Source organism: Leptopilina boulardi, unplaced genomic scaffold, assembly GCF_019393585.1.
Source record: "Leptopilina boulardi isolate dan_hultmark-lab unplaced genomic scaffold, ZJU_Lbou_2.1 LbouV2_123, whole genome shotgun sequence".
In the NCBI taxonomy this organism is placed as follows: Eukaryota; Metazoa; Arthropoda; class Insecta; order Hymenoptera; family Figitidae; genus Leptopilina; species Leptopilina boulardi.
The window spans coordinates 4,992,149-5,007,399 of record NW_026137667.1 but is presented as its reverse complement, the minus strand read 5'-3'; the positions used below and the strand labels follow the sequence as shown (position 1 = coordinate 5,007,399).

Sequence of the window (15,251 nt, the reverse complement as noted above, 5' to 3'; positions counted from 1 at the left end):
TCAGGCGCCATCTTGCAACACGTGCAAGCGAGAAAAAAAACATTGTCCTCGCGGATGGTGGAGGATGGTTCCTCGGTACCGCCGGCGACGACCCCTGCACTTCGATCGAAACAAGTGTCTGTGACTCTGTATACAAGATGGTGGTACCTACCAGAACAGTCGGTTGATCGCTTGTGCGAAATAGTAATCTGTCATTTTTGTTCAGTGAATTTGTGAGTAATAAAAAGCAAAAGCGTGTATACGTAGTGAATCGAGTAATTGCAAGTCAGGATCTTGAAAATGTAATCAGTCTAAAGCCCAGTCCGATTGACGGAGCTCTGGGTTATATGTGCAGGCAAGAAATTTGCCGCGAGGAAGAGGTCAGTTGTTTCGAGCGGTGCCTAGTGCGCGGATCAGTCGGCCCAAGTCCTCGGAACGATTCAGTGCTACTAATAAAATTGGTGTCCTTTTTCACATCAAAGTATAATTGAGAAGAACCTCTTTGTTACGGAGAACAAATAATCGACAATGGAGCAAAGAGAACGTTATGATGAATTATGCAGACTCTGTGCCTCCTACGATGCCGTCAAGATGGATCTTTTCGGCCAGGAAGGCAAAAATCGTCAACTAATTGACAAAATACAAGCCTGCCTACCGTTTAAGGTAAGATTTGCTTTCATTTTCATTATAATTATAATAAAATTATCTCTTAGTTTAATTATTTTTTATTGTCAATTTAGAATTACAAAAAATATGATTGTCTAGAATTCATATCCGGATGTTATCTTATATTTCATTTCGAGATTCTTTCCTCTTGACTAATAAAATTCCCCTACGCATATCGAAAACGGCCTCGATCTTGTTCATGTCCGAGTTGAAGACATTTACCTACGTAGTGTATAGCCTCGTATCTGCCCACGTCCCTGTTCTCGTTTCCAGACTCGTCAGCCCCTTGCCACGGCTTACTTTCCAATTGTCATCGAATTGCTCAAAGTACGCATCGACGTGGTTAGGTATATCCGCGATCGAAGGCTAGCCTCTCGCACGGAAGACATTTTGTTTTTTCTACCTTCTTTTAATTTTCAGAGACCTGGTGAATTAATTGTTCAAATGTCACAATTTTATAGACCTAATTTTTAATTATAGGGGAAATAATAAATTAGATATTTAAAACAATTCAGATTTTGTAAAGATTGTCTAGTTTTTTTTTTAATTTTATTAATTTGACCCTTCGATTAAAAGTTGCATTTGTTGATAACATTTAACCTTGTTTTGTTGCTTCTTTTGGAAATTATTTTGTTAACCATGTATACTTATTAAAATTTTTATTGAAAATGAATATGTATTGCAAAAAAAAAGAGAGCTAAGTTTAGAACTTCATTTATTACAAATTGACACAATATTTGCAATTTATAAAAAATGTTTATTTCAGTTTACAAAACAGTAAAGGTGTAATTAAAATTTTGTATTCTTTTATATGATTTTGTTTCTTTATAGTCTTTTAAAATTGTCAGAAAAATTCTCTTCTTAAATTTGCAAAATTTTCTTATGTAATTTTCGATCATTTACGTGTTTTGGAGAAGATTTAATTTAATTGGGATTTTTAGATAACAATTTTTTAACAAAGAAGCATTTTGTATAATTCATTCTTATCAATTTCTATTGTGATATATCAATATGCATTCAATATTATATAAATTTTAATGAAAATTTTAGTTTAAATAATTAATTACATTTAACAATGTTGAAGGGAAAATAAATTTTTAATTAATTATTACAATTTCTTGTTACTTTTTGTTTTGTACTTTATTTGAAATATTCTTTTGAGAACATTATACCTAGAGATCTCAATGGAATAAATTGTTATTAATTTTGAAATGCACAACTAATAAGATTTTGAAATTTTTTAAAAATTTATTTTATTTATAGAAAACTGACGCTTCTTTGATATTTTGATTTTTTTTTTTTTTTTTTTAATTATTCATGAACGTGTGATATTTTTTTTTTTTAAATAAAATTCTGAAGTTTAAATCTCTTCTCCTGTTATATGAAGAGACCTCGTTCTTTGCCTTGACGAAAGTCCAGGGACCTTCACTTCTGTCTACGAATTACCTTCTCTGAAGTTTGAAATGAATCTTCTCCTTTGATCACCCTGTCTATATTGCATCAAAAAAAAAAAAAAAAAAAAAAAAAAAAAATCTTGCTTTCTTCTATAACGTAAATTCTAAAAAAATATATTGAGAAAATACCTGTATGAATATTATAATTTATAAATTTGACAATTTAATTGACTATATCTTGTATTTTCTATTTTTCCAGAGAATATTTTTATAATCAGTATTTTTACGTCAAGGTCTAACTTGGAAAAATAATTACCAAAGCGATTCTTAACTTCATTAAGATAGTGAATCTGATTCATTCACGTGAGATTTCTGGAAAAAAAAAAAATTAATTGTAAATTGAAGAAAGTGGTTTTTAAAGGAAAAAATAGATAGTTATTTTTGCGACACCAGGTACAAGTTGTAATCCGATAGCTTCCTTACAGCGGTTTCATCCTGTTGGAGTCTTCAGAGAAACTCACACAGGATTTTACCCCGTTGGGAACTGTCAAAGGCAACGGTGTTGACGTAAAGAAAGATTCAGTGAAGACTATATTGAATAACAGGAATATAGTTCAACAACATTTTAAATAAATGATATTTTCATGGAAGAATGAATTCTTTATTAGAAAATTGTAATACCTTTTTTTTTAAAGAAAAAAAAAAAGTAAATTTTAAAATTATTTAATTTCAAATTATACTTTTTTTTTATATCAATCATATTATTTTTTGAATTTAATATTTTTTACGATCAATTTTTAAATGATTATTAATTATTAATTTTTTCTTTTACAGTTATTAATGAATATTGAATGCCTTTGAAATAATTGAAAGCATTTATTTATTTATATTTGATTACGTAAGGATGATGAATTAGTCATATATGAAGATTATTGATGAAAGAAGGCAAATGTAATTTGTGAAGAAACGTAGTTGTCATTTGAACACCCGTTATAGAGAGGTGGAATTGAAGACCACGGAGGAGAAGTGAGTTGGCCTTTATCTCCGCAGTTCTGGGGCCGTGGCCAGGGCTCTCTTGGTTGAGCCGGGTGCGGTTGATCGCCTGCTACATGGAGAGACGCAGTTTGTCGTGCCTCTTCGTCACTCAATTGAAAAAGCGTCGGCGTCTCTCCTCGTCTCTGCTGCTGCCATGTCCGGCCGTGTCTTTTCCTTTCCCCTTCCTTCCCCCGGTCTCTCTATCTTTGCTCTTCTCTTTCTCTCTCTCTCTCTTTGTTTGCTGCTGCTCGGGGATCGCCCCCTGGTCCCGAGAACACCAGACCACTACCCGGCTTCCTGCATGGCGCATCCTCGTCGCGTTCTATACCGAATCACCAATACTATCATATTCTCTCTCTTTCTCTGTTTCTCTCTCTCTCTCTCTCTCTCTCCTTGCCAACAACAAAATCGGACTAAACTACCTGACCTGACGCTCCGCTGCTCCTTAATTACCTGCCTGGTTTTCACGTCCCGTCCTTTCCCTCCGACCCGACCTCTAAGGCATCACCTGGCCATAAGATTGCACCTGGGGTCTTTCTCTTTCTCTCTTTCTCTCTGTGTTTGCTTCATAAAACCCAAGAATCGACGAGTTTCTCTCCCTTTTGCGTCCAGACTCCTCGGAATATCGATAAAGTTACACAGGGGGGTTGGAGAGGCTCAACATCACGTAACGTGGGAATACGATCGACCTGAAATGTCCCTTTAAGATATTTGCGCTTTTTTTTTCTTTTTTTTTCTCCAATTATTTTTTTTCAAATTACAATTTAATAATAATATTTTTAAATTTAGAAATAAAAGATTTTTTGTAAATATTAGAATTAAACTATAATTATAAAAATGATATATAATAAAAATTATTTATATCATTTTTATTATTTAGTGCTGCTGAGTGATAAATTCAAAATATTGTAAAATTTTACAAAACACTGAAAATGAATTTTTTTTTTTTTTTGAGTCTTGCAAACTTTTTCATTGTTTCCTTGTTTACATTTACATAAAAAAAAAAAATAATTGAAGTGGAAATTGAAAGAGATTTAATATGATCACCTGGTATATATCAGTGACTCATTCCATACGAGTACACACACCTTGACCCATATAGTAAATAGTAAGGCATTACTTTCTCCACTACGGCTCTCGTTATCAATGAATCCTGGCGCTAGTGGTACTTTCAATTTCCCTATGAGAGATTTTTAATTGACATTCCTTAAATATTGATGTTGATTTTTTATTATAAAAAACCGATATTTGAAGATGGCTTGGAGTTTTATTATACATTTAAGAATGTATTTCTTTTTTTTTATTTGATTTTAGATAGCAGAGAATGATCGCCTACCAAAGTGTCTTTGCTATCGTTGCATGTACAATTTAGAAAATTTTTACGACTTCAGGACAGCGTGTGTGAATGCAGTTGCACTTTTAGAAAGGTGTCTACCTCATGATAAAGATGTAAGTTGTAAAATTGTGTATTTTTTTTTCTAATTATCGAAATTATTTGAATTTTTTTTTTTTTTTGAAAAAATATTTGAAATTTTTACAGAGAAATGATGAGAATCGAAGAAATCCACCGGAACATTATTCAGAATTACGAACTGAACTTCTTAAAGAAAAACAACATATGCCAATACTTATTCCAGAAGCCCCCGTAGTTAATCCAAATGCAGCGTTGGGAACACCACCGAGACTCAATTCTGATGGCGAAGCTGATAATGACGATGAAGAAATTTTGGAACAAAGTGGTACAGAAGAAGGTATATTTATTTAAATTAAGATCTCAATTTTTTAAAATACATGAAGTAAAAATTTAGCAATTTTTTACTTAAGAAATAGTAAAATTTTACTATTTTCGGAGTAAAAATTGTCAGAAACTACGAACATTTCACTTTTAAAGTAGTAAAAAGTTTATTTGTTTTTCCATTTTTTCTCTGTGTAAATAAAAATAATTTTTTAAAAAAAGCAAAATAAATTGAATTAATTACAGGAGTTGACGATGCAGAGGACAGAAAATCAGAGGAATACGAAATGGATATGGAAATGAATCCAAGTGATTTTTTGGAAATGACACCAATGGTTACAGAGGATATTGAAGATAATATAAGAGGTGGAATTGTATCAACGCGAACGCAAAATGCAAGACCATTGCATCATAAATCAGAGCAACATGAAGTTTATGTTTGTTCACTTTGTAACAAGGCATTCAGCTCAAAAGGTCATTTGTCGCTTCACGCACGAATACATGTTGGCGCAGGTGATGTAATCGGTGAAAAAGTTATCACTGACGATCATACATCATACAAAAGGCCCTATCAATGTGACTTGTGTTATAAGGCTTATTCAACTGCAAAACATCGATGGGGTCATGTTTCAACGACGCACAGGTACTTATTCTTTTTTTCTTTTTTTTTTCTATGTTAGATTATTTTTAACATTTTGTATTTTTTTTATCTTAATCTTACAGAGGACATCCTGCGGTAACATGTAGTTACTGTTCTCGCATTTATTCAACGAGAGGAAATCTAGAAGAACATATTAGATCAAGACACGCTGGTTTGCCACTTCCGCCGGAATTACCAGTTTCCTATGTACAACCGGAAAATAAATATCAATGTAAAACATGTCCAAAAATGTATACAAATACAACGGATCTTAATAAACACAGTCGAATTTGTACTGGTGTTCAACAAAAGGAATTGCCAAATAATTTAATAATAGAAAAATTGAAAAGAAGTCACATTGTTGATACATCAGATATGTCAAGTAATGAATCAACTGATGAATCAAAGGAATATAAAAATGCCGAAGCAAAACTTGCAAAAAATCCACAACTCACAATTCTTAAACAGGCACTTACCAAAGGTGATAATTTAAAGAGAAATTATGATGAGAAATATAAAATTAATTCCAAATCGAAGAAACAAAATGAAAATAGTGAGACTGATGTACAAAAACGATGGTACTGTGAATCTTGTTCACAAAATTTTAATTCTTTGGAAAGTTTTAAAGAACACGAACACACTCACGAAATGGAGAAACCATATTTTTGTCTATTATGCGAAAAGGACTTTGCGCAAAAATCAATTTTGGGTAATCACATTGTTACAATTCATGGCGTTGATCCAAATCCAATTCTTGAGAGTGATCGATGTTTGAAAAAGTGGAATAAAAAACAGGACACGAATGGTAAGATGAATTTAACAATTAAAAGAGAAGAATCGCCGGATGCAATTTTGGAAAACGATGAAGATGAACAACAACAACAACCGGAAAGTAATAAAATGATTGAAATTGAAACAGTTTTTGTGTGTGAAATTTGCACTCGCGATTTTAATGATAGAGCATCATTGTGGCTTCATATTCGTGCAACGCATAAAGAATTTGCCGCATTTGCATGTGGTGTTTGTTTAAAAATTTGCTCTGACAATGCCCAATTATTAAATCATGTCAATATGTATCATGGTGGTTCAAAACTTTTAATGTCAGAACAAAGACGCTATAGTTGTACAATTTGTGGACGACAGCATGATTCGCGTAAAAAATTAATAACACATGTATCAATTCACAATGTTGATCCTAGCTATGATCCCGCGAGTTTTGTTCAATTGAATAGCAATTATTATAATGAAAATTTAAATAGCAATGAAGGAAACGAACAAATTGATGGTGAAATTGAAGATAGTGAAAAAGTTGATTGCTATATTTGTTATAAATCATTTCCAAATGAAGATCATCTTATAAGACATCAACGAAATGCTCATAAATCCGATCCAGCTGTTGCAATTGGTGAATCGGCATCAAATGGCAATGGTCCAGGTTCAAATGGAAATGGAAATAGGGCACAATATCATTTATTTTTTATTTGTGAACTTTGTGGAAGTTCATATCCAAGTAAATGGGAACGTTGGCTACATGTCTCAAGTGTACATGGTAATGAGCCATCAATAAAATGTGAAAGAGAAGATTGTGCAAAAATATTTGCAACTAAATCATTACGTAATGAACATGCTCAACATCATATGATTCAAGGTAGTTCGCCAAATACATGTGAAATATGTGGAAAATTATGGGGCAGTCGTGTTGATTATTGGAAGCATGTAATGGGCGTTCATTCCGATACTGTTCCATTAATTTGTGGTGTTTGTCTAAAAGTATTTCCAAATGTTATGCAATTAAGTTCACATGTTAAAACAAATCATTGGCCATTAACTAATGGTGATTTTAGTTGCGATATTTGTGGAAGGCCTTATTCGAATAAATCAAAAATGTCAAGACATAGAAAAATTCATGGTCTCGATGGTGATGGTAATGCAAATCCTGATCCAAGTGAATATATGAATGATACAGGACGTTTTGATAATGGTGCAACGGAAGTTGATTTTAGTTGTGAAATGTGTGGAGATTTGAAATTTATATCATTGGAGGATCTTTGTAATCATCGAAGAATGACACATAGTTTATTTCCCTGTGATTTGTGTAATAAATGTTATGGACGAACGTCACATTTATGGAAGCATGTTAATCGAGTTCATAAAGGTCATAAGGATGTGACTTGTCGATTTTGTTTGAAAACAAGCGCATCGAGGGATCATTTAGCGGCGCATATTGCAAAAATTCATCGATATGAACCGGAGGTGAAGAATAATGTGAGAGAATCAATGAATCATAAAGTCAATATTCCTGAGGATGAAATTCTTCATCATTGTGAAAAATGTAATAAAGGATTTCATAAAAGATATTTATTACGACGTCATATGAAGGGTTGTCAGAATTATCGTAAAGATCCTGGAGCACTTTTGACACGATGTCGAGCTTGCGAGAGAATATTTAAAGACAGAGCAAGTCTTCAAAAACATATTGAGAATCATCATAGTAGTTATACTTGTCATTTGTGTAATGAAACAATCACATCAAAATTGGCAATAATGACACACAATCGTGTTCATCATATGAATCATCCAGATCTTACGTGTGATTATACTAATTGTAAAAAATTATTCCGTACTAAAGAGGATCTTGAATCTCATAAAAAAGATCATCGATATCATACATCACCGAATGTTTGTGATTTTTGTGGTGATACAGTGGAAAATAAATTAAAATTAAAAATGCACGTTTTGTCATTACATCGAAATGAAATTGGTGTTTCTTGTGGTGTTTGTTTAATTCCAATGAAAGATCCAAAAGATTTAAGAAAACATGTTGAGGATTCACATAAAGAAATTCTTTTGAAACCAAATACATGTCAAGTTTGCGGTAAACAATATGCATCAAAATGGAAAGCATTTGATCATACAAAAAAATGTCATGGAAAAGTTTTTAAAACTTGTAAACAATGTTTGGCTGTATTTATCACTGAAGAGGATATGAAGAATCATTATGAGCATGTTCATAATGTGCCTAAGGATCAATTAGCAACTTATGAATATCGTTTGGAAATTGGACGCAAACGTCATTATGATTCATTGGAAATTGTGATGAAAGAAGAACCAGAGGAAATGGAATTATATGAAGAGCCTGTTGAAGATTATTCAATGGATTATAAGAGAAGAATATCTGAATCTGATTACGATTATGATGCACGAGCTTATTATTCCAACGAGCAGGATGAAATTCATTCAGCAAAAAAAATGAAATTTGATTCTCGCGGTAAACATAAAATGAAGGATCACGTCAACTATGAATGTAGACCTTGTAATGTTCAATTTGAATCGAAGGAACATTTTTACGAACATATTGTTGTTTGTCGTAATCTTACAATTGAACAGAAAATAAATGATCAAGAATGTTATGTATGTAAATCATGTAATTCACAATTTGATTCAAAGGAATTATATCATGATCATCTTTTTGTTTGTCGTTGTCTGCCAATTGGTGAAGTTCCCAGTTTTTCGACATCAATTCTCGAAGCTCATTTAAAGAATAATAATCAAATTAAAAACGAAGAACATGATGATGTGGATAATTTAAATACTCCAGATTTCAATCTTTTTGAAGATATTAATATGCAATTATCAGGACAAAGGCCGGTGCAAAATTTATCGATAAAATCATCATCAAGTAGCAATAAATGTTCAAGAAAAGATTCAAGAAAAGTTTATGATGAATCAACAAACACTGAATGTACTTGTGAGGTTTGTGGAAAACAATGGCCAGCAAAGAAACATTTGTGGCAACATTTAATTCGTTTTCATCGAACGGAAGCTGCTGTTACTTGTGGTGTTTGTTTGAAATTGTGTAAGACCTATGAGGATTTAGCTGATCATTTAAAAGCTGCCCATCAAGCTTTATTATCATGTGAAGGAAATAATTTCACTTGTAAAATATGTGGAAGATATCATAATGCAAGAAGTAAATTATTATTGCATATGAGCATTCATATCAATTGTAAGAATAATCCAATGTGCAACAAATGTAAACGCAGCTTTGAAACTGATGATAAATTGAAGGAACACATTGGAAATTGTGAGGGTAGACAATCAGGTTTGGGAGTTCGGCACGATGCAGCGAATAAGGATGAAAAAGTTGAGAATGATGAGAAAGGAAGCGAGGGAGAAGAAAAGGAGGCAGATTTTGGTTCTGAAGGTGAAGAGAAAGCTTCTGATAATGATGAAAGTAGTTCTGATGATTCGGATGATTCAGAAACGGATAGTTCATCAAGTTCGAGTGACGATGATGAGGATGAAGATGATAATGAGAATGAGGATAATGAAAATGAAGAGAATGGAACTGCACCTGAATCAAGAACAACTAGTAGACTTGGAGAATTGAGTTGTACAAGTGATAGTGAAGATGAAGAGTCTGATAATTCGGATGATTGTGAAAATGAAATTAATTCCCGTGTAAAATCAGAAGAGGAAAAAGAAACAACAATTAAAGAACAAAAGGAAATAAGAAGAATTAAAACAGAATTGACATTATCGGAATCAGATACAAAGGATTCGACAGTTTTTGGAAATTTAGAAATGAAACCAGAGAAAACAATGGATAGTATGGATTATTCTGATGATGAGGGACCACCAGTTTTGAGTCCTATGATGCCTTTATTGCCTTCGCAAGATGAAGATATGACTAGTCAGATTAATGAAATGAATAAATTAAGTCCTATGGTAAATTTGGAAATGAAGATGGAGAATGATTTGAAAAATTCGAAAATAAATTTAACTGAAGCTGATCCAACAGATTCTGAAAGTGATGATGAAAATAAAATGTGTATCTATGAAGAAAGTGCACAACTTAAACAGGATATTTCGGGTACAAATACAGATGACGATGATGATCATAATGAAGAAGAAGAAGGAGAAGAAGGAGAGGAAGTAGAAGAGATGGATTTTCAGGTATAATATTTTTTTAGCAATATTTTATTTTTTTTTTGATTTAGAATATAAAAATTATTTTTATTTGTTTTTAGAATGAAATGAATCAAGAAATATTTGAAGATAAAGGAACACAAGATTCTATTGCAACGGAAGAAGAAAGTAATAATGAGAATGTCGAGGATGGAGGAGAAGAAGAGGAAGAGGGACAAGAAGCAGAGGAGGAGGGTGAAGAAGAAGAAGAGGAGGAGGAGGAAGCTGCAGAAGAAGAAGAAGATGATGAAGAAGAATTATATGAAGTTGGAAAGGAACAAATTGTAAATGATACAATTGAACAGTCAGAGATAATGTCCGACAATTTTGTAGAAAATTTTGACGAAGTCGAGGAGGGAGTTATAATTGAAGGAGCAGAAGAACTTCAAATGGAAAATAATGTTGAAATTGAAGGAGAATTAGACGACAATAATTCTCTCATTGAAGAAGAAATTATAGGAGAAGAAAATTATGAAGATGAAACTAATATAGAAGATATTAACAATGAGGATCATTCCATGCAGAATTTAAATAAAACTATTTTAACTGTTGGTAAGGATCTTGAAGGTAATCCTATTTTAATTCGTGAAGTAGTAACTGAATATGTTTATCAAGATGATTTTGATGGTGAAACTGATTATGTACAAGTTCCACATGATCAAAATACTTTCTTCAATGATGATGAAGAAGAAGTAGAGGAAGAAGAACAAGAAGAAGAAGAAGAAGAAGATAATCAGAGAATGACCGATGGAACTTTTGATATAAATAATGATGATGATGATGATAATAATCTTGATGACCAAAATATTATTGAGACAAATATTTTGACTGGTGAGGAAATAGAAAATAATGAGAAGATAGAGAATGAAAAATTAGATGAAAATAAAATTGATGATGGTGAATCGGAAGAGTCAAGAATGAGTGCCAAAAGTTAAAGTGTCAAAAACTCAAATATTTGACAAAGTGACGTAAGATGAGCTTGAGAGGGACCACGAAAACGTCACTAACCATTTCCTATGTACCTTACACAAAATCACACACACGTACTATTGTATAGTAAGTTAATTTAAATTATTAAGAGTGTAAATTTTTCGCTGGACAAAAAGGGCCCTAACTGTCACGCTTAAAAGTCGTATGGGCATTTTATTATTAAGGGAATGTTGACGAAAATATTTCTTATGTTGTGCTATGCCCAACTTTTGATTACATTTCTTACTTATATTGCGTTTTTCCATTCTAAAAAAAAAATTTTATTTCATTCCTGAACTCGTCTCAATTCATTAAGAGACTTAAAAAATCCCTATATTTATTTCTTTCAAGTAATTTGTCAAATATTGACTTAAGTATAGTATTTTAAGACGAAACTTGTAAAAAAAAAATATCGAGTAAAACTATTACTTGTAAAAAGAAACAATTTCCAGTTCCTGAATAAGTATATACGCGATATCATTTTCCAAAGTTTCGAAACAATTTAGTATATTTTACTTGCACGCAATTTGTGTTCTTTACTGATTGATTGATTTGTAAATTGTTAAAAAAAATATATATGCGAGAGAATGGACTTTTATAGTAAGATGTAAGAATTATTTTTGAAACACAATCCTTTTTATTGTGTTAAAAGTATTTCCTTTGAAAGTTTCAAGTTTTATTGTGGCTTCCTTTTGGTGATAAAAAAAAAAAACACTTTTCCAATCAGGTTCTTGTTTAACAAAATTTAACGAGTGAATGTTGTTTATCAATAATTTGCTCTATACTTCGTATATGTAAATAATGTAGCATAGAGCCAACAGTGAAAAAGCGATTAGCTTTATACGTGAAATGCAAAATATATTTAGAACTATAAATAAGGTATGAAAGGCAAAAATTATGTGTGAACGGTTAGATTTGCCTAAATTTTAAAAAGGCAGTTCCACTGATGTTATCAATTATGTTCTATTACATATAATTAAGATTTAATTTAATAAAAAAAAAAAATGTTTATTGTGATAAGCCACTTGCTAAACTGATGTATAAAGAATATATTATAAAGACAAAAAAAAAAAATGAAACTTCCAAATCTTTCACGGATAAAACGCAAAGGGCGTCATATTTTAATCACGCGATGAAAAAAAAAAATAGTTTAACTTATCATTTGAAAAAGATATATAGTTTGACACAGCCAAGGCTAACAATTGTTATATCAGAAACGAATTTTTGAATAAATGCCTGAGGTCATTTGCACTTATTTTATGAATTTGTCAAATTTTCCCCTTTTAATATCCATTAAATGTAATTAAACTGATAATTAAAATTGAAAATTTTTTATAAAATATATTAAAATTACAATGAAGTACTAAAATGTCAAAAAAAAAAATAGTAACAAGGTTTTTTTTTTATAATTAAATACTATGAACACCTGCAATGAATGATTCTACAGACGTTATTGGAGTCTCTGGCAAAATACCATGACCTAAATTGGCAATGTAGCGATGTTTACCAAAATTTTTGCCTATTTCGGTTGCACGATTTAAAACATTTTCCTGAAACAAAAATAATTTATGAATATGTTGTTTTTTTTTTTAGAAACGAAAAGATTGTATAATATTTACCTTAGTGTCAAACATCGCACAAGGATCCATATTTCCTTGTAAAGTAACATTATTTCCTAATCGTTCTCTGGCTTCCTGAATATTTACAGTCCAGTCAAGACCTATTACATCATAACATTGATCCTTCGCCAATAATTCCAATGAATCTAAAGTGGCTCCTTTTGGAAATACAATCTAAATATTGACATATAAAAAAAAAATTGATTATAAAAGAATAACATTATAAAATTTTAAAATTAAATTAAAACATCAAAATACCATTGGAACTTTTGGAATATTTTCAGCATCCAATTTTTCTTTAACTTTCTCGCTGATTTGTTTTAAATATTTAAAGGAATATTCTTTGAAGAGTTCTAGATTGAGAAAATTTCCATTGCTTTCGAATACTTGAAGCAACTATAATAAGAATTTAATATTTATAATAATTAAGAAATTGTAATTTATTATTTTAATTATATTCTTACTTGTGCTCCTGCTTTAACTTGTAACACAAGATAATCAATAATAACGTTTGTGATCATTTGCAATAACTTGTGAGAATCTTCTCTATATTTGTAAAGCCAAGGACGAGCTTTCGACATCATGGAACTTCCACCTCCTTCTATCATATAACACATTAATGTCCACTGTAAAAAAAAAAAAAAAAAAAAAACGGTCCCATTAAAATAATTATGTTCTGGATTTTTTTAAATTTAGAATTACTTCATCATAAAATGAAAATTCAGCTTGTGAAAATGTTTTTTCAGTTCTAAAATTTCGAAATTCATTTTTATTTCTTTGAAATATATTAAAGTATTTACTGGAGCTCCAGAGAATCCAATTAAAGGAACTTTTCCTTCAAGTTTATGACGAGTTAGTGTTATTGCATCTCCAACATATTTTAGATCAGTTTCAACATTTGGTAAAATTAATCTTGACAAATGTGTTGGATCTAAAAGTGGATTTGGCAATACAGGACCCTAAAAAAAAAAATTTCTAACTATATATGAAAATGAATAATATTCTCAAGAGAAATAAATTTAATATAAAAACTACAATCACAAGTAGTTGCATCGAGTTCTAATTAAATAAAAAAAAAAATTCTGTTATTATTTTTAAAACTTTTATACTTACAACACCAGGTTTCATTTCCACAATCATTCCCATTACTTGAGGAATAACCAAAATATCAGAAAATATAATACTAGCGTCTAAATCAAATCTTTTTATTGGCTGAAGTGTAATTTCACAGGCAAGCTTTGGTGTTTGGCAAATTGTGAAAAAATCATGTTTTGATCTTAATTCTCTAAATTCTGGTAAATATCTACCAGCCTGTCTCATTATCCAAACTGGAATTTTATCAACTTCCTCACCTTTAGCTGCCCGAAGAATTCTATCATTTTTCAATAAAGGAAAATTATGTTCCATCATTCTGAAAAAAAATATATATTTTTTAGAATATCATACACAGAACAAAGAATTGCAGTAGATTATTTTAATTTTTGTGAAGAAAATAATGCCAGTCATTCTAAGAATGAATTATTGAGCAAAATTTTATTTTTTGAGAAATATCGTCATTTATAATAAAAAAAAAAAAAGAAAAACTCTTAACCCGAATGACATTAAAATTTAAATTAAATTTAGTTACTTATGATAGAAAGAAGAATAATTAAGATTGAATTACTATGATTAATAAAAACAGGACTTTTTGCACATTTAACGAATTAATAATAAATATAGAGCAATGAATTAAATACCTTAAATTTTTGCCGAATAACCTCTTCAGACACGTGTCACAATCAGCTGATCGATGACGTACTGAAGTTTTCCAATTTGCCAATAGATGGCGCTGTAGGGCAAATTAATGTTTTTTAATTATTAAAAAACAAATAAGAATATTTTAAATTTATTTCTATTTCAATAACATTTTCGAAAACTTTTTTTTGGGAAAAATGTACAGAATTCGAATTTTAATTGTGACAGTTAAAAAATGTAATTATAACAGTATTTATAATGTATAAGTAATTATTTATATTAAGTAATATATCATAAAACCGGTTAAACATATCCACGTGCATAAACTTTTGATCTCTCTAAACATCTTTAAAAAAATAAATCTAAAGCAAAGTGAGATTAACATTATTTTATAATATTAAGCAGGTTTATTAAATTATCATTTTTTATTAAAATTAATTTATTTTTTATAAATTTTCTAAACTTAAAATATTTTAATTTTTTTTTCTAACCTCAAAAATTGAAAATTTATT

General features: G+C 30.6%; 2 protein-coding genes across 4 annotated transcripts; one reads left to right on the top strand and one right to left on the bottom strand.

The window, feature by feature from the left end:
- Positions 1-31: 31 nt before the first annotated feature.
- Positions 32-12,641, top strand: LOC127290715 (zinc finger protein Xfin-like). Its single transcript, XM_051319480.1, has 6 exons — positions 32-642; positions 4,389-4,523; positions 4,615-4,825; positions 5,056-5,452; positions 5,533-10,405; positions 10,480-12,641. Exons 1-6 carry the CDS (start codon positions 508-510, stop codon positions 11,350-11,352), a joined length of 6,624 nt encoding a protein of 2,207 aa, XP_051175437.1. The 5' UTR covers positions 32-507; the 3' UTR covers positions 11,353-12,641.
- A 60-nt stretch (positions 12,642-12,701) lies between these two features.
- On the bottom strand, positions 12,702-14,833 carry LOC127290723 (uroporphyrinogen decarboxylase). 3 transcript variants are annotated; one of them, XM_051319491.1, is made up of 7 exons: positions 14,742-14,833; positions 14,119-14,416; positions 13,806-13,964; positions 13,470-13,631; positions 13,264-13,401; positions 13,006-13,179; positions 12,702-12,936 (listed from the first exon to the last, which is right to left on the bottom strand). In XM_051319491.1, the coding sequence occupies exons 2-7, from the start codon at positions 14,413-14,415 to the stop codon at positions 12,796-12,798; spliced, it is 1,071 nt and encodes a 356-aa protein (XP_051175448.1). In that variant the 5' UTR covers position 14,416; positions 14,742-14,833; the 3' UTR covers positions 12,702-12,795. The 3 variants fall into 3 exon arrangements, with proteins under 3 accessions (XP_051175448.1, XP_051175449.1, XP_051175450.1); XM_051319492.1 differs by lacking the exon at positions 14,742-14,833 and adding an exon at positions 14,633-14,731; XM_051319493.1 differs by lacking the exon at positions 14,742-14,833 and adding an exon at positions 14,669-14,693.
- Between the last annotated feature and the right edge of the window lie 418 nt (positions 14,834-15,251).